This window comes from Phalacrocorax aristotelis, chromosome 4 (genome assembly GCF_949628215.1).
Source record: "Phalacrocorax aristotelis chromosome 4, bGulAri2.1, whole genome shotgun sequence".
In the NCBI taxonomy this organism is placed as follows: Eukaryota; Metazoa; Chordata; class Aves; order Suliformes; family Phalacrocoracidae; genus Phalacrocorax; species Phalacrocorax aristotelis.
In genome coordinates, this window is record NC_134279.1 from 1,936,172 (window position 1) to 1,955,465 (window position 19,294).

A 19,294-nucleotide genomic window follows, 5' to 3' on the forward strand; every position below is an offset into this window, starting at 1 on the left:
ACCACTGAACATGCCAGTTCCTTTAGGGATTCTCATTTTATTTCGCCAGCACTGCAAATGTTGTGGAAATGTCGAGATAGTAAGTGCGAACACCTAACAAAATGGGCTCCCTTTAGCTCTGGGTGTCAGCTATCACTGCTGCATCAACGTTAACATGGGGGACGGGGGGAGCAGAACCTCTTTATAACAGTTAAAAGGAAGAAAACCCAAGAGCATTTAATGAAGCACAGCTCCACTGAGAAATTCTCGGGACAAACAGATTGATAGCTGTTTCTATCATAGCCACTTTTGCTTTGGTAAGTAATAGTGATTATTTCAAATGAGTACTGATTTAAGGACAATTTTGGTAACCTTGAGACCTGCCGGATTTTGTTAGCGAAATCACTGCGAGCTGGGTTCCTTTCTTTGCTCCTGCAGGAAACACACAGCAGCCAGGGGAGCACATGCAGCGGCTGTGGAGGAACAGCACCCTGACTGCAACCAGTGCAAACACCTCATCGAGGACAGGCCTGGCCAGGAATTTCCAAGAAGCCCCAAGGAGATACGCACCCCCACACCAGGCAGCGCTCTGGGACATGCGTGCCGGTGAAAATCCCCGATGGGATTGCACTGCAATCTCAACAAGGAACAAAGAGATGTTTCATTTCGTGCACTAAATCCCCTCCTTCACCACCGCTAGCCATCTCATTCCGTAGCTAGTATTTCATTAGTGTGAGACATTCCTCCCCTCCTCCCTCCTCCCCCCTTGTACTTACTTGCTGAAATTAAAGAGAAGCCGTTCAAAGACAAGGACAGGTCCTGTGCTGCTCAAAATGGTGAGTGGCTGACCAGCAAAAAGGCAAAATATCGCACCGGTGACTGCTGTGCCCAGAAAGCTCTCCAGCACGCCCTACGGTAGACATAGGAGAGAAGTGAGTTCTACTGAATAACCCTTTCTACTAGCACTGTTGCAAGAAAATGAGTAGTTACATCGGTGACCGGCCGCCTGCTGCATGCCGACATGCCCAAGACTAAGGGAAGACCATCTCCTGTCCCCTCCCGCAGCTGCCCACAAAGACGCGCTCATCCCACGCAATTCATAGTTACTCAGGACAACCAGCAACCCCCCCTTGTTATTTCTGAGGCCCAGAGTTTAATAACACTGTATTATATTTTAGATTTGACAAGAGGAGGAGAGTGTTTTCAAAGACCACTTAAAGGATTTGAGAACTCCTTGAATGTCTCCCACATCTTTGACGGTAAAAGGCACACGTGTGCAGGGCTCCTCAAACAGACACGGCAGAGCGTGGCCAGACGACAGCGCTGACACCCTCCAGGACAACGGAGGGTGAGATTTTTTCCTTCTCCAATTGAGCAGACACTCTTTCTAGATCAACAAGTAACTGTTTCAGTAAGTGGGACACAAACCAAACAAGGCTACTTCACCCAGCAGTCATATGCTGAGACCCAAGTTCATCAGACGTCACCAGCAAGGAATAAATCCCGTATTTCATGGACTTTACAATTACCTGTGGTATATGTACCAAAACAGCTTTGCTGGAGAAGGAAAAAAGCATGCTTGATGCATTCTTGGATTTTCACGTCCAACTATCGCTGGACAATATCTACTTTTAAAATATAATTTGTGGGTGAAATATAAATGGCCGTAAAACATGATCATTGACTGCGCGTGCATCGTTCTACAAAAATGGCAGAATTGGCTGGACCTCACCTCCTTTGCTCTCACAAAAACTAATCTGTTTACACTTGACTGCGTTTTAAGGAACAACAAGAGCATCATCTACTGAATAGCACGTGCAGCCGTTAGCATCACCCCCTCCGGGAACACTTACCCAACAACCAGGGGCAGATTTAAGCATCGGCTTATGTGCTTCCTTGTAGCTGCAATCGGCAGCCTCATTAATACCGCATGTGCTGAGCAACCAGCAATTAACGGCACCTGCGGATCCTTATTTCCATCCACAACGAACTGCAGGGTTGGGGCTGGAGTTTTTCTGACTTATCGATGATAACACAAAGAATTTAAACTAAGTTCTGTGTCTTTCTTTCTTGGGAAGACCCAAGTTACTGTTTACACTGAGGAAGCTATACTCGTACTGTCACGTCAAACCGGTATGTTAATATGTAGAGCAGAAGATTTTTTTTTAATCTTCTGAATTATTCGCAGAACTTGCTCGAAAGCAATCTTAAACTATTTTTCTGGCCACAAACATGACCCCAAAATACCAGCGGTCCAGCACTGTTACTGCTGGGTAACTAAAGCAGCAGCACGACAGCTGTGCAGAGAAGCAAAGGTACGGAAGGTTTAAAACCCGCCTGCTCCTGACACATTCAGTCACCCGCCAAGCTAGCCAAGCTGCTGTGGAGAGGACAGAAACCACCTTGCCTTGGCAGGAGGCGACATCCTTGGTCCTTTCCATTTCTAAGAGTTATCGGCGATGCCCGTCACTAACGGCCCTTGCAGGGATCGGCGCGAGGCAGATCTGCTTGCTGTGACACCCTGCCGCCTGCGCACAATGATTGCGCAGGTTTTTACCGGGGACGCGGACAGGAGCCTACGAGCCTTTGCTTGCTGCCTTTGGGGGACTTGTGAGCATGAGGCAATTGCTCTCGGGGCAAGGAACGGCATTCGCACAGCAGATCCCCTTTGCTCCTCCCGCATTACTCATGGAGAGGGCCCTCGCGGCCAGCGCATCTGGAATCTCTTTTCCCTGCATTCTTCCATGTGTCTGTAGCTAAGAATAGTGTCTTTTCTCAGAAACATAAAACTCTGAAGAGAGCTTTTTAAAGAAACGTTGGCCCTGTCAGGCTCTCCAGGGCAGGCAGCGTGAGGTGGGCGATTTTTAGTGCCTGACCCAGCAGCAGTCACATAATTGTTTACAAGAAACAAGAAGCATGAACTGTGATGTGGTAGCCCCCAAAATACTGTTTTTTGTGAGGACAAAACACCTGGGGGAAAGCTTCCAGGTGCTGCTCCTCATCAGCAGAAGCTGGCGTAACCTCGCCTCGCATTTCTGAGTATAAAGACTCAGTGCAGCTCCTGCTCTGAGATGTCTTACAGAAAACCACGCTTCCAAACACTTTCCCTCCGAGGGAATGTGCAATGGTTTGAACAGCGCTTGACGTGAACCTGGACTCTGATCCCACTGAGCGGCTCCCTGGAGGAACAACTTCAACTGGGTGCCTGGGGACGCTTCATGCCGGCTCTGATGATACAGGGGCGTTGGAGCACGAGGAACACGCAATTTTGCTCTTCTGTTGAAAACCTGCAGTCTAAACCCTCTCCAGGCTCCTGCAGCAGCCAAGAGACCTAATGCCTTTTCAAACAAGGATGGTTAATAAGGGTTTGTTGAAGGGAGATGGCAAAGGAAAAGCCAGTTGTGCCCAAGCTCTCTGAACCTCTGATCCACCAGTGAACTGTTCAGAAAAACTGCTGGTATTTCAATTTTAAATCAGTATGTAAATAAAAAACAGTGAATTCAACTGGTTGTTGTATATGAGAAGCAAGTAAATGTTGAAGTGCACAAATGTGCACAAATAACAGACACCGTTTTCCTGCCTTGAGCCTTGGCTATGTTATCGACTGGCTGAAGGGATTTGGTTTTTCTAGCAACTCAGCGATGATTTTCCTGCACTTCGCTCCGCTTCTGGGAATTGAAGCTTAACGGCAAAACAGCTACGGGGAGCGGGTGGCCGGGGGGCACATCCACAGACCCGCCCTGTTGCTGCCAGTGCTGCTCTCTGGCTACAGCCCAACTCCCTCCTCACTGGGCACAAACCCCGGCGAAGCAAGGGACAAAGCGTTCGGCAGGACTCGTGTGCAGGCTCTGTCTGCCGCTCCTGCAGGTTCTGGTATTAACGGTGACGCCGCGTTTGTGTTTGCTGCAGAGCTTCCCCATTACCGCAGCGGTACTCTTAACTGCACAGCATCAACGGTTTCCCTTTTCAACATGAATAAATCACTGGGCTCAAAGCAAACTGTTCCAGCAGCTTCCGTTTTTCCATAGGGACTTTTTTTTTTTTCTCCAAGCAATAGGAAAACTTAGACCGGGTTTTATCTACTGCAGAGAAAACTATGGACTAAAGGCAACAAGCGGTTTCTCTTCCTTCTATCTTTCCCCGCCGCCATTGTGTCTCCCCTCCTATGCAGCTCAGTCTCAGATGTACTTTGGCGAAATGAGGCTGTAACGTTCAACAAACTAATACTATTTTAAATCAGAGGCAAGCAGCACACTCGGATATAATCCCATCAAGAAGGTTCGTGAGGTTCTTGGAAGCATAACCTCACCCCAGCATGAGAGATATTAAATGAAACACATTTATGCATCAATCCCTGGCAGGTGGAAGACAGCAGAGGGGTCCCCCCAGGAGCACAGGGATTATCAGCCCTTCTCCTGGAGGCCTACCTTCTTTTATCCCCCCTCTCCTTCCCTGGTGTAGGCTGTGAGCCTGGCAGCACAAAGCCTCCCAAGGAAAGAGGGGCAGCGGCAAAGACCAGCCGCAAACCATGAATGAGGCCGTTGCACGGCCACGCCACCGAGCGAATCGGGCAATGCCAGCAAAAGGCCTCCCGGGGAGGCTGTCGCTGCTGCTCCCTTTGCTGCTGGAGATGGGCGAAAGGCGGGGATCTGCTCCCCGGCACAGCCGGTGCTGATGATCCAGCAGCCAAGCATGCTGTGGCTTACTGCAAATCCATGTGTCCTACTCCGACACCACGACTAAGTGCAAACAACGGGACTGTCATTGCTTAATGGGGCGGCGGTTTTACCGTCTGTCAGGTGAATGACGTATTTTCCAACTTTCTGCAATGCAAAGTGATTGTTTTTAAAAATATTATTAAATTTATTTTTTTTTTTTGCAGGCATTAAGAAACTATACTGTCAGCTTCAGTGGCAAAGTATTTTGCTTCTTGATAATAAACGTTCATGGGATACGAAGTAACAGAAAAGACTGTTGGACGCAATACAGTGATTTTGTGCACTAAATCTGGAATGGGGTAACGTTTCCCCTTCCTCCCCCTCCTTTACAGACTGTACCTCGTACAGACGTAGAGCAGACAGGCTTGGCTCTGCCACACAGTGACAAAGAGTGATGCTCACTGGTGGATCCTAGCGGCCTTTCCATTCTCTACTTCCATTCGCTAATATTTCTTTTTAACGTCATGCACCATGCATTTGTTTGCACGACTGCTGCAGAGCTGAGTTTGGGAAGAGAGAAACTGCATTTGTCCAGGGGAGAGGGAAGCTTGGCACTCGGCTGGCTACTGCACCTTACCCTAGGCTGTCATTTATCATAGGGGAGTGCAGAGCTCCAGACAGGTGCCCCCCTTTTCTATGTTTGGTTTAATTGAACCTGCGTAAATTCGTAATTCAGCCATTGTCACTGCGAGCTTAATTATTGTTAGGAGATTCAATGTGGCTGTACTGAATCTATCTAAATACAACCTCCTATGTCTTCTTCCTCTTCAAAAAGCCAAAGGAATACTACAGTGTACTGCTAGAGCCTAGTTCTGCTCCAGACAAACACGAAGGACCTACAGCAACAATAATACAGAACTCTTTCTTTAGACTTCACCCAAAACTGGGTCATCCTTTGAAGCCCCTACTTTTGTCTTCACGGCTGATCCAGCCTGTCTCTGGAGATGCAGTATGGTTCTCAGGATCTGATCTTCTGCTATTATGAAATTCACCTTTCTAAAGGACCCCCCGTTGTTCTCCTGTGTCACATCTCCTGATTTACTGGCTTTCCTATGCATCCTAGGCTTTTCTTTTCACCAGAGAGGCAGAAGTCCAGGGATTGTAAGAGTCACACAGAAGATACAGTGCTATGCTCTGGTGACATGGAAAATCCGAATCAGGCTTAGTAAACTTAATTGGACTGTAACCAAACACGAGGAGTACATCAGAGGAACTTCTCCATACAGAAGAAGCAAGGACCTTCTCTGTCACCCGGCCATCTCTCAACCACCATTTAAGGTAACTGCTTGTATGATTTTCCCAAGGACAGCCATCCAACAGCAGCGAAAGCAAGGCAACTTTCAGCGGAAACGCAGGATACCTCTGCAATTGTACCCAGAATTCAAGCTCTGTCGGTGGCCAAACACCCCTCTGACTGTAGATAACAGAAGGCAAATGACGTATCTGTTGCTTCTGAAAGCTCTTGCTAACCTGCATGTTTTCTGTAGCATCACCAAGCAGTCCTCCAAAAGTGATAGCGTTGGTCACCGTGGCCAGGTAGATGAAAAGAATGGCTGAAAGGGCTTGAATATTTAAAGCATCGTAGAAATCACTGGCATAGAATGGTGCTTTCCTCTTTATGTCTTTGATTAAGCCACCACAGAATCTGAAAATACAGGCAAGAGAAGACACGTGTAGTATGTTTTACAGTGAATGTCACCAAGATAAATAATCAGAAATGAGGCCAGAAATGAAGTATTATCCAAAAGGGGTGAGATCATCACATTACATAATAGTCTCATTGCAACTGTGATGGTCCGGGGATATCACTGAGATAGTGTGGTAAAGAAAGGTAATACCTTGAACATGTGATGCAGCCAGAGAGAGACAAATTTCGGGAGCACAAGCCCTACTTCTGCTGAAACAGACCACTGAAGTTTGCAGTTCAGGAAGCTTGTCTGTTGTTTGTTTTTTTCCCCCCCCCCCCCAACTGTATTGGTTAATGTAATAAAATATATTCACTCTAGTCTAAATCCCTGCCTAAGTTTCTCCACAGGGCAGACACAATGGTTGGGTGAGCCAAACAATCTGCTGAATGGAAAAAAATGCTTCGAACTGTTAACCAGAAAAAGAACTAGAAGTAAGAAGGCACGTAAGCGAAATCGTCTTGGAGAACACGAGAGCTCCACTCGCAGACATATTCTTTTTGCACAATCACAGGCAAGACAGTATTTAACTCTTATGAACTCCACGCGGCTCTGACACCACCAGCATGAAAAATGTTTCTGTTTTGCCTCTTGTCCCCTTGCACGCAGTTCACCACCGCCACCAGGACTGTTCAGACACTGCACGCAGAGGGGTACACGGCAGCTAGGCACACATTACTTTCTGACCCAGACTCAGGACGTATCGACTGCCTTGTACACACCAAGGTGTAATTTCAAGACTTTCTACTAGACCTTAAAAAAATACAGGCTGGGCGGGAGGGCACAGCGCCACCCCAAAAACCTGCGTGTCGCCCCTGAAATGCTGAGCGCGCTGCTTTATAGCCCCCTGAACTGCATTAACACTCTAGGGGACTTTTACGTGGCATACAAGCAGAGTGATAAAGCAGAGATCAAGGCCTTGCGCTCTGTTACCTTCTGTATTTCTACCCCATAAAAGCCTTCATCGGTGCAATTCAACTACAACAGGAATGTCTGGAAAAGGGAACGTCTCTGCTTTTGGCTAAAGCCAAAAAAAAAAGCACTTCCAGCAATCTGAATGGAAACTGTGGCTGTACCTGCCGCATTTACGTCCCTTACAGTCCGTCTGACTTCACAGACTTTCAACAGCCAATGCCTACCCTGGGCCTTCTTTCATTTTTGAGTGCCTCATTTAAGAGGCTTTGTAATTTGCTGAGGCTGGAAGTTCGGAGCCCAGCCCTCAGGCTGGGCACTAAAAACCCCCAGGACACGTTCTGGGGTCACAGCTCAACCTCCACAAAGAGTGTGTCAGGGTGGAAAGCAGAAGGGGCGAACCGGTTCTGCAAGGGCGACGTTGCCCCCGTGCTTGGATGACACCCGGTGCGTCACGCTGAGCGGCGCGTTGCTGACCTGCCAGTTCGCTGCAGTTCTTCACAGTCCCCGTGGCCCCCGCCGCCGTGTCCTCCGTCGTGAGGCGTGTCTCCGTTCATCTGCAGATTCTCTCCGCCGGAGTACATGTTTTTCCTAGGCAAGAAGGCAAGCCAAACTGAGGCTCACTGCGTTGCCCCACGGCTCCACGAAACGTCATCCAGACGTGGTTCCTTGCCTGAAGCCACGTTGTACAAAGGAGACGAGCAGGCTGACCTACTGTCAGCCAGCGTGGAACGCAGCATGTTATAAAGACCCAGCAGACCCAAAGTAACCCCTGTGTATATAATTATATGCCTACAACGTCACCTTAAAGGGTACGGAATTGCAAGAACATCCTCCCTCCAGCTACCGAGAGGTCCTGAAAATCTCTCTAGTACTTTCTCAATACAGACAGACAGATGTGGGTCACACTGCTGGCTCAGTACACCTGGCACAGCCAAAGCACCGGCTCTTCCCTTCACCTTTTCAGAACTGATGCGCACTGTCCTTCATCACAGAGCTAAACCTGCCCGTCTCCCACGATTACCTTTTATCAGAAGAAGGAAGAGACTTGGGGGGCTCTATCCTAATGGCCGGATCCCATTCCCCGGGGGGGAGCACAATGACTTCATCCAGAAACTCATCGATGCCAGCGATCAGGTCCTGCCGGTCCTTGGCTTTATAGGCAATGTCATGGAATACCTGCAAGGAAAAGAGAGATTCCATGTAGAAAAGGTTAGCGTTTTTTGTAGCCCAGACTCCAGAGGCAGCTGCTGAGTTTTATTTGACAAAACCGACTTATTCATGCTCAAAAACCTCTCAGAAAGAATCAGGACACTTGGCACATGGCTGTGTGAACCTCAGGAAAGCCTTGGTTGGTCGGTTAATGATACAGTTCCTTTTCTTGCAGGCGTATTTCTAATTTTTAGCAAAATATACATTTCTAACCTTTTAAAAATGTTACTAAAGCAATTACGCATTTCTTTCATAAAAAAAAAAGTTTTCCTATAAATAAGGAGTTTCAACTGTATTTTGAAAAGACATTTTGACAAAGCCACAGAATAGTGCCAATCTTCGTTTCCCACCCACTTCAGTCCATCAAAAAATAGGTTTTTCAACCCTGTGACACAGAAACGATGACAATAGTTACTCAAAATTAATGACAAGAAGCACAATCTAGTTTTACTGAAAGGCCTAGTATTACTGATGAAGAGCAGATGAGAGAAGAGGGGAAGAAGAGCATTAATGCTGAATTTTACAAAAGGCTTTTGGACTACTTGGAGTGAAGGTGGATCAGCGCACGTGATAGACTTAATACAAATAGTTGGTGGTAAGGAGGAGGACTCTGGGGCTATGGAAACTAGACCACTGCTCCAAGCAGTGGAATGACGGAACGCAGAGGAGCTGAGACCGAGCGAGCAGTCATCAAGGGAACTGTACGAGAGCAAAACAACATACGGAGAAAGCAAGAAACAAACACCGTGTAAATCAGCCCCAGATGCGCAAAGCCCAGGGGACACTGGAGGAAAGAAGACGTAAACGAATACTGAAAACCCAGTCATCTCACTGAGGTGTACGATTAGCGAGTAATTGCTAGCTACTCGTGGATAATATATAAGAACTGCCTGAATGAAGAAGAGCTCTGCGATATGTCCTGGGTGTAACCATCTCTGCGGCGATTACTCGGAGCGGAGCTGCCGGTTACTGCGGTCGTAGAATGTGACACAAGGCGCACACCGCGACAGGATTGAGTCAACAATGAATTCATAGTCTGTTTGAAAGGGTGATTGCTACCAGGAAAATACACACAATGGACAAAAGCTTCCTCTGGTCATGCTTTTATAAAAACATGAGGCCAGATGAAATAATTATGTGAACAGATGGAATTAGGAGGTGACATTTGGATATTCCAGCTCTATGTGTACGCCCATTCCTGCCGGCCACGCTGGAGGAAAGGCCATCATTATTAGTCAATTAAGTGAAATGTGGGAGAACCCGTTTCACACAGGAGGTATCACGACACCTACCTCATCCGACATCAGCGTGGCGATGGCTCGGCCGATCTCGTGATAGGACTTTGCTTTGCCCTTCGGTCCCAGCAGAATGAAGAGAAACCTAACAAAACAAACCAATTGTTCCCATTTAGGACAGCAAAATGGATCGCTTATTACTTAGACAATATCTAGACAGAAATTCAACTTTAACAAGTTGTGACCCTCGTTAGAGATCCAGAGGCTGCCAGTGGCCTCCAGTGAACTTGGGAGTAGAGATTACACCCTACAGCCCATCGTGATTCCTTGGACAAGCGAGACACCTCCCAGAGTTATTCTCCCAAAAAGCCTTAAAAGTAGCCTTGAGAGCACCACGGCCAAATGCTATCACAGCCCTACGCAGAAGTCGCTACTGTCCAGCAACCTAGTCTTGAGGATGAGGTGAAGGAAGGATATTTTTCCAATGTCCAATACCTGCAAGTGAACTACGCACAATGGATGCAGCTCCAGCGCAGCGCGGTCGAGAATCCACGCCCTGTGCGCCACAGAAAGCCCATCTTTTATTTGATATTTGATTTTTTGAAATTTATTTGATATTTGAATGCCCATGATTTATTTGATCATATGTTACTGGCTCCTTGTAGCTGTTCAATCCTTGTACAAGGTATCTGTGTTAAAGGTTCCCCTAGTGCTATTCCAGTGCCATTTACGTGACAATAGCACGGACGTAACTGCTGCTAAACAGCCAGGAGGGGACAGAAGATTTAAGGACTGCTCACTCCGTGCAGCTCCAAGGGCAACACCACACCCGAGCACCCTCTGCGCGCAGGATGGACCAAGCGGGGCCAGCACAGCAGCAGGCACAGAGGCAAGATGCTATTAATTATCCACATTGCTCACTGTAAACTACATCGCTCCCCCGAGCTATCAGATAGCACTCTGCGTGCTTATTAATGCTCTGCTGGGGCTGGGATCTCTGTTACGGTTCAGCACCCAGAGTAGCTACCCACACGTGAAGGGAAACCATTAATCTAGAATAGGGCTTTAGCTCTAAATAATTAAGCCTAACTCGTATGCCCTGAATTTCCACTCCTGAGTATACTGTACATACCAGAGACCTGTAAGCTCATCTGATAGTTTCATAGTCACAGCTTAATTCTTAAGCAGGCAACTTGATTCTTGAGGGGTAAAGCTACTCCTGTGGTAGGCACCATCAGAAAGGGTGACTGCATCTACAAGGTACTATGAATTCGTTTCTTACATGATCTCTTTGGGCAGCAACTATGTCTGAGTCACTGATAATGAGCTTGAAAACCACCATGATATGGAACCTTTGGAGAAAGGAAATTACTGTTCTTTATCTTTCCCACCCTCACTTTTGTCCGTGCTAATGAGCTATGAATCAGGGCTTGCCTACATGACAATGTGATCTAATGAGATTCCTTAATGGAAAAGGCTATACATGGAAAATGGATGCTTCTGCCAATAAAATTGCCTAGCAGTTGTGCCAGAATAACGGGAACACTGGTGAAAGGTGGCCAAGTTTTCCAACCTCTTAACTGACGCTCGTTAGAAAAAGTTTTAAGTATGGCCTCATGTTTGGATCTTCAAAGATACCTTCAAAGATATCCTCCTGGCTTGGAATGAAAAAGAAACCAAACCAAACCCAGAACAAAAATAAAAACAAAATCCAACCAACCAACCAACCACAACAACAAACCAAACCAAAAAACGCACCATTCAAATAATACCTAATTCGGGAAAGACCTAAGCCTTATCTTAGACACTCTCAGTTCCTGAACAGCATTTCACATGCAAGGCCAAGGTATCAATGCTGAAATGGTAAACGCCATTACCTCCTGTAGAAATACTCTTGATTTCACGCTGCAGACAGGTGCCAAGCTAGCAGCTACTTACTCACACAGCATCTATGGCCTGGGGTGTAGAAACACACGCTTCCTATAAATCCCCTGTTCAGATTTGTCCCAGAAAAGATGATTTGATTCATGGCTACAGGATGAAAATATATGTGTTCATGCTCACCTCTTTGTCTTGCTCAGTGGCGCGTTAACAAAGCCCCGTTACTTCTGGTGGCCATCTCACACAATGGCCAACATTTGGTGGCCTGTGGGATTTCAAGGGAGACCATCGTGCCGGTCAGACGGCGTCATTTCAAGCGTTCAGCCTGAGCTGGACTCTAGTGACCTTTAGATCCAAGTCTCTCTCTCTCACACTTCCACTCATCTTTGCAATTAGCAACAAAAGAAGTCACACGGCAGGAGCCCAACTTCTCCATTTTACCTAATTTAGCAGTGACTGGGAATTACTGGGACAATTTTCAGCAAACTCTGTATCAGCACACGTTTCAAACGGAAACACTAAGAGCTGCTCAAAACAACTTTAAAGCTTCCTGAATTGAGCCTTCTTCCAATTACAGCTGTACCTTTCAATCAGTAATGGAAAAGAATCACACTATAACCTTTGGTAAGTTGTCTCATCTAAAACCTCTTGCATTACTTCCAGCGTGATTGTGGGTTAGCTTCAACTTCCAGGCATAAATTTCAACTGTCTCTCATAGCTAGATTGAAGAACCCTCCATAATTAAACTCCTTTAAATATCCTCCCCTATCAATCCAGTCACCCGTAGCCATCTATCTGTCAGTTAGGCTAAGCCATTTGAGGCTCTTCTCCCCTCTTTAGTCACTTTGATGGCTCTTCTGTGAACCTTCTCTGACATATCAGTGTCTTCCTTAGGGAAATCATGCAACAGCTGGCAGTTTCTCAGTGCAAATATATAGCTGAAATCACCTGCGCCACTCAGGAACTCTATGTGAGCCTGCTTTCCTGAGGAAATGACCTTAGGAGCATTGAGTTAGGGGACAGGACTTCAGGTGTGGACGAGCACGGCAAGTCCTAGGAAATGCGGCAGGATGACGAGGAGAGCTGGGACTACTGCCGTGGTGGAGGGAAAGGACACGGCACGTGCTTCTAGGAAAGCTGGTTTCAGTGGTTCCGGCACTGATGGACTAATCTCCTATAACCAGGGGTGGCCCCAGCCCTTCACCGACAGCATCACCCACGGAAAACTGGTACTCGGCACACGGCTCTGCCGCCTGCGCACTCCCTCCCTAGAGGGAGAAGCCGACACGGGACCAAGCTAAAGCACAAGATGACCGATTGCTCTGGGCCACGGAGGCACCCTCTTCCTTATTTGTCAACCTTGACTATCTTAACTGTACATTTTCTCAAGAGCTGCTGATGAAATGTGAAACGCAGCAGGGTTGAGAGGTGTGACACCTCACCAGAAGTACTCCCCTTACAAGCATGGTATTGTACTATTATTTTAGCTTCCTAAATCAAAATATCATGAGGTACTAAGTCAAATGTCTTATAAGGTATATTATATCTAAACAAGTACTTTCTATTTAAAAAAAATCTAGGGTTCTATAGACAAAAAAGGCATCAAGTTCGTAGTGCAGGATCCATAAATCCATATTAATTGGTACTACTAACAGTTAACACTTCCTAATCGAGTCCTTCATGAGGCTTTCAAGTGTTTTACCTAAGGTTCACCTGGAGGTGACTCAGCTGTACATGTCCTGTGCCTTCCCACTACCTCCTGGAACTTCCCCTATTTCATGAGTTATTATAAAACAACATTAAAGGCAAACTGTTCCTCAGCCAACTCTTTTAAAACTCTAGGATGCAAATTTTCCAAATACATTAGTTTTAAAAAAAGGTTCCTAACTTCAGAAGTTGCTGCTCGGTGTTCTCCTGATCTTTCAGGGGAATGAGACATTTTCATAACCATCTTCTGAAATAATTACATCAGCTGGCTCTCTTCCAATGCACAACAGAAGCACCTGAATGCTCTTGCATTTACTAAAACCAGAAACTCAGTAATCCATTATTCTTTTTACCTAAAGCACTATTCCTCCTCTCATTTTTGCACGCTTTACCCTTCTTAAGCAGATGATGACCACTGACTACGTACCATTCGCCTTTTAATCATATGGACTATGCCACCAACCCCAAGAAGAATAAATTCATCCTCACAGATGAGTAATTCCAATTCGAAATGGACTAACGTGCCCTGGCCAACACCTTGTAAACCCAGCCAATGCACCTAGACCTAAACGTAGCACCTCAGCAGTACTGCGTACAAGCCCAGTAACCTGGGGTTATGGACCTGCTACTGGTGAACAAAACCCTCCTGGACCTTGGCGGGAGGCGACACCAGAGACTGCAGGGCGGAATTTCAATCTAGATCACCCAAGGAGGCAGCAATGCTTTACATGCTGCGCTTCGGAGGAATTTGGCTAGAAAGCTCCATGAAATCACATGGAGAGCACACTTAGGAGCCAGGGAGCAAATACAACATGACAGGCTCCAAAGTCAGTGCAGCACTAATATTTTGCCACCATTTGGGACACCCTGCAAGGATGTAATCTGTAACGTCCCTGCCTATCAAGTTCCCATACGGGGTAAGGGTCGTGGTGAAAACTGTCCCAGGACCAAGCCTCACCATGGCCTCTTTGCAAGCTGACTGTCAGCGCAGGAGACAAGGTCAACCCGTGTCCTGTCCCCCTGCTGCCAAAATTTAAAAGAAAAAAAGAAAAAGAAGAGGAAGAGCAACTAAAACAAGATTCAAGTTCAGCCTGATCATCCACGCCTAAGTCTCAAATGTGGAGCAAGCAAGAGCGGCAACTCCATAAGGGTTAAAGGCACCTACTCATAGGAAACTCAGCAAGGTCCTGGAGAAAATGTTCTTGAGAGGGGTGGGAGGAAGCAGTCCTCCTGTTGTCGGACACCGTGTGAGATTCCTGCAAGGCATCCAGCATTCCCAACAGAGACACATGCTGATGGGCTCAAGGGCTGAAAGAACAACCTCTTGATGTACTTTTCCAGCAGAACCCGTGGCTTGGGCCGCTGATGAAAGGAGCGCAACCTGAGATTGCCATAACGAAAGGAGACGGTGAAGTGTTTGGTCTATCTTCTATTTCACCCAGATGATCCTTCAAGTTTTGGGCAACGTACCAACACTGCAGGCTTCTCACATAGTGTCCAACACACGAACGCAGCCAGACAAGGGTAGCCCTTTGCTGCCAGAGCTCTGATTTCCCGGAGCAAGTCCTCCTGCTGGAAAAGCTGCTAACGGACACAGCCCCAAAACCCATTTCAGTGCTGTAATTAATGAACAAGACGTACATTTCATCCTCACTTCTGAAGAAGAAAAGATGCCTTTGTAGTTAAAAGCTTAAGTTCGAAGGCAAGGGAGGAGAAACTGACTCCTGGTTCTGCCACATGCTTCCTAAGTGACCTTTGGGCAAGTTACTTCATTTCATTTGAGACTTGTAGACACAGGCAATTTCCCAGCACTACATATTAGACTGTGCAAGTCTGTACTGCTTATCTCCAAAAAAATCTTCTCCTTGCTCATTCTTCATCTTTTCTCCCCATCAACATTACATTAACGCAGCAGACCTGAACACGTAATTGCACATTTCTTTTATGAAACTAAAAAGCTACATCTATTGCATTGTCCAGAGGAGAAGCAGCCATACCCAAGCCATGGTGCAAGCACAGTAGCTAAGTGCTTGCCAAAATGAGGAGTTCACAGTGCTGTGGAATTAAATTCAGCACGAGAGAACCAAAGTCCTTAAAGGATTTTTCAATCTGATCGGTAAAAAGAAAACCCAACACAGTAAAAGGCTGGGGTCTCTCTGTATCAGTTTCAGATCCCTGATTTTTATTACTACGGCTGTACGAAAACACCCTGCTGAGAAACTTTTCGTGGAGAGTTCATCAGTTCATGCTGGTATCTTCTAAGTAAAAATTTACTTTTCAGTAAAGGAAATACTTAAAATCCTTAGCAAGGAAGTGTGAAGGAAAAAATATATAGAAAAATTCTGTATACAAGAAAGAGTCACTTCTCCACAGGGAATTTTATTTCTACAAAGTGTCCAAACTTCTGTAACCTACAAGAAAAATCCAAGCCAAAAAACGTGTGGAGGAAGTAAAAAACAAATCAGCAGAAGTAACCAACCCATTTAACTGGAAGTCTACACGTTGAATGCTGCCTACCTTATGCACACAATAATCCTTTTTCCTTCTACAGCACTAGGTCGACACAAATAAACCAAAACAGGGCAGATGCTATAGATATCACAAGCCTTTCACCTCTGCAGGGCTTGGTGTCGTATTTGCTTCCATACGACAAGACTGTGGCGATGTCTACACGCCCAGCTTATGGACGCAGCTCACACACCGATTCCCAGTCTAATGAAAGCTGTCGCAGCCCTCTCCCTGCAAACCCTGCCCCATTAGTGCTTTGAGAAGCAAAACGTCAAGATGGCTTCGTGCATTTCTGCAAGCATTTCTGTTACAGCTGGGAATGCTTCCTTCCTTCTCCCCGCTCCTCAGGAGAGCTTTCCCCATCCCTCTGCCACTGATCCAACACGCCCTGCGACCATCACCTCTCTGGGGCAAGGCACTTAGCTCCCGGGGCGTAGGCTGCGTATCTGGAGTGGCTAAAGAGCAAGAGGTTTGTACCTAACCCAGCACTCCAGAAACATGAACCGGACCGGTGTGCGAGGGCACCTTCGGCCGTGCATGTCCCCGCGGGAAGAGATGGCCGAGCAAAGGACACCTCCCCTCCGCGTTACAGACGGGCACGCCCCCGGCCCTGCGCCGAAACCTGGGCGTTTAACCTGAAAAAGCCACATGAATACCTGCTGCTTTCTAAAGAGAGGCACAGACGCAGGCCACGCTGCGGTTACTCCATACGCCTGGGTCCCCATACTCCTGCAGCAACCCACAGCGCTAGCTCATGTTTATTTGGAAACCCCAGGTGGTTTTGCACTGCCTAGCTTTGATGGCGTGGTTTTGACAATTTTACCAGGAACTCGATAATTTAACAAAATAAAAGGAGAAGCCCCGAGGGAGCTTGGGGGGGGCCACACCAAAGGCTCCAGCTCTGGCAACTTGCGGAGTCTGCGGGCTGTTAAGTGCACGTCCACAACAGGAACACCCGCCGTGCAAGATGGCCGAGGCTCAGTGCTGACGAGGAGACGCTCCATCATAGCTTGTCTGGGCCCTGATGGGATTTCCTTGATTGAATTTCACAGGATGCAGCCATTGCAAATGGCTCTGCATTACTCATGAAAGCCATCTAATGACGCGCCCTGCTCTGATTAGGGCTAGCATTTGGTTGGGAGGACAGCAAATGGGTAATACTATTTCCTGGAAAAAATATTGGCATGGAAGGACATATTGTCTTGATTAATGCTATTGAGTGATGAGGTCGTTCAGCCATCCTAGATCTAACTTCCTGGCTCCCACTACCAAAACAAACAATACTTAATTTTACATCTGCTGAAAAGCATGAGATGTGTTGAAAAAAAAAACATGAGTAAGTGGGATTAGACTTCGAAGCTGAAATACTGAAGTACCCAGAGCTCAGTAATACTGAGGAATGAAGAATGATCCTCTATAAAAATTAAGCCACTTCCATCTCCCCATACTCCCACCAGAATACCCAGTGCGTGCAAACAGCTGTTGACGTGGTTATTTCAAGGAGCCGCTTAATGGAACTCCAACAAATACAAACACTGCTGCATTACTAGAAGGCAATTAAACAAACAGCACAACCAGATCATCTTCTGCCTTTGTTTTGTACGTGGAAATAAGGTACAGCTTATAACGACCATGTATCTTTCATTCCATACAACGGCCGTGGCTGGTTCCACTATCAGTCAAGTCTATCCCTGTGCTTTTGTCACGGTACTACGTCTCTTCTCACAAAACCTCACTCGATACAGCCTCAAACCCTCGAGGCATCATTCAAATCACAGCTTTCACTCTGTATTGAAAGCCCTTGAAGCCATCCACATAAAATATGTATTTGCACATTAGTGATGCGAAAGGCACTATTTGAACTCCATCATTACAAGCAAAGTAAACCTTTTGTAAGCTGATACCGAAAGCCCGCCAGAGCCGAGGAACAAGGCGCCGCGGAGCTGCACGGGGATACTGCAAAGCAGCTGCAGGCTCTCCACCTGCTGCCTCCCTCGTCCCTCCCACTGAAGCTCTGCTGCGATCTCTTCTTGGTGCACTTCAGTGCCTTGTAATACTCATCATTTTTCCAGTTCTTACCTCGGTGGGGTGTTTGTGGATATATGTGAAGCAAAGATATACTACTAAATAATGCTCGCACACAGCAGATGTTCTGGACATCTGTACTGACAATTCTTCTCTCATGTGTTACATGATAAATAAGATGCAACTGTATAACTAAGGGTAATACGGGTAATACTGTGAAGAATTCAAGCAGGACTTTAGCTTTGCTATTCTGGTTAGCTATATACACTCACTGTACAGCTACCCATATTCAAGCAGTGAATTCAAATATTTAAGAACATGAAGAGGTATTTGTGAGCCTCAGATTCCTTTGAACATGAGTCACGATGAATAAAATATTGATATAACATTTTTCTCCGAACCAGTACGCATTACAAAGCAACAAGCAGCGTGAGCACCCCTGACAGAACTGTATGCCCCAGCTTACCTGACTTTTGTTTTCGCCCCAGCAGGGCTGGGATTGCATCCTTCATCTAATACCAGTTTTTAAGGAGAAAAATATGTTCTGCAAAAACATGCAGAGGGAATGTGAGCTATGTACAGTGTGTGTGTGGGTAATCATAAGGGGCAGGAAAAAAGCTCCAGTAGTTGAATTTCCCATTGATAGTGCCCTGTACTGTCAAGTTAGAGCGTGTGTGTATTTTACAGCTTATACCTTACAGCCAAATTCAGGACCTGAAAATTATGAAGCAGCTACAGTGAGTTTTGTTACTTTAAACCAATAATCCTGACCGTTGCACGTGTCACATAATGGAAAGCAATAGGGAATGCTGCCTTCTGACCTGGTGTTTTTATTTTGAAAGGTAGAAATGCAGTTTCCAATTCCTGTCCCCTGCCTGGGGGCTGAATTCTCTTACCGGGTAGGTACGGGGACTTCAGTCAGAGCACCCAGCATGACCGCCTGCTGCAGCCGGACGAAGGCAATGAAAGGAGTCTCCAGGAAGTCTACCTCCCCCACCAGCACATTGGAGGCCTCAGCATCACGGGGCAATTTCTTCATGAATTTGTTCTTCAGCTGCATCAGTGAAAGAGGAAGGAAAAGAACCTTAAGTCTTGTTAGGCACGCAAACAGGGATGCACAGTAGAATTTACCCAGCTTTCACCCACGTTTCCCCCTTGGTCAGAATATATCTTTGGCCAATACGCATCATCCCCACAGAGTGTACTGAGAGACAAACGCTAAGACGATCAGCCCCAGAAGAACAATGCTGATATTGGTGCTTGGAGCCAACGCATCGCTGAGAAGACGATGTCTCTTGGTGCTGCTGTTTCTGTTTACAGAATACCTGAGATGGTATTATTTTGGGGAGATAAAGGTGTGCACCACGGAGGAAGACGAGTATATCTGGGAAGGGTTTCAGGATGAAGTTCTGCACCGCCCCGCTGCCTGACC

At 46.6% G+C, this 19,294-nt stretch overlaps 1 protein-coding gene across 10 annotated transcripts in view; it reads right to left on the reverse strand.

Annotated features, from left to right (window-relative positions):
- Positions 1–19,294, reverse strand: part of SLC4A4 (solute carrier family 4 member 4) — a 228,342-nt gene that overhangs the window by 38,272 nt on the left and 170,776 nt on the right. For all 10 annotated transcript variants that reach the window (XM_075089980.1, XM_075089983.1, XM_075089985.1 and 7 more), the window contains exons 8-13: positions 18,759–18,916; positions 9,799–9,886; positions 8,319–8,473; positions 7,772–7,885; positions 6,168–6,342; positions 756–889 (exon numbers count right to left, since the gene is read on the reverse strand). In XM_075089980.1, coding sequence (XP_074946081.1) covers positions 756–889; positions 6,168–6,342; positions 7,772–7,885; positions 8,319–8,473; positions 9,799–9,886; positions 18,759–18,916 — 824 coding nt within the window. The remainder of the gene's footprint in view (positions 1–755; positions 890–6,167; positions 6,343–7,771; positions 7,886–8,318; positions 8,474–9,798; positions 9,887–18,758; positions 18,917–19,294) is intronic.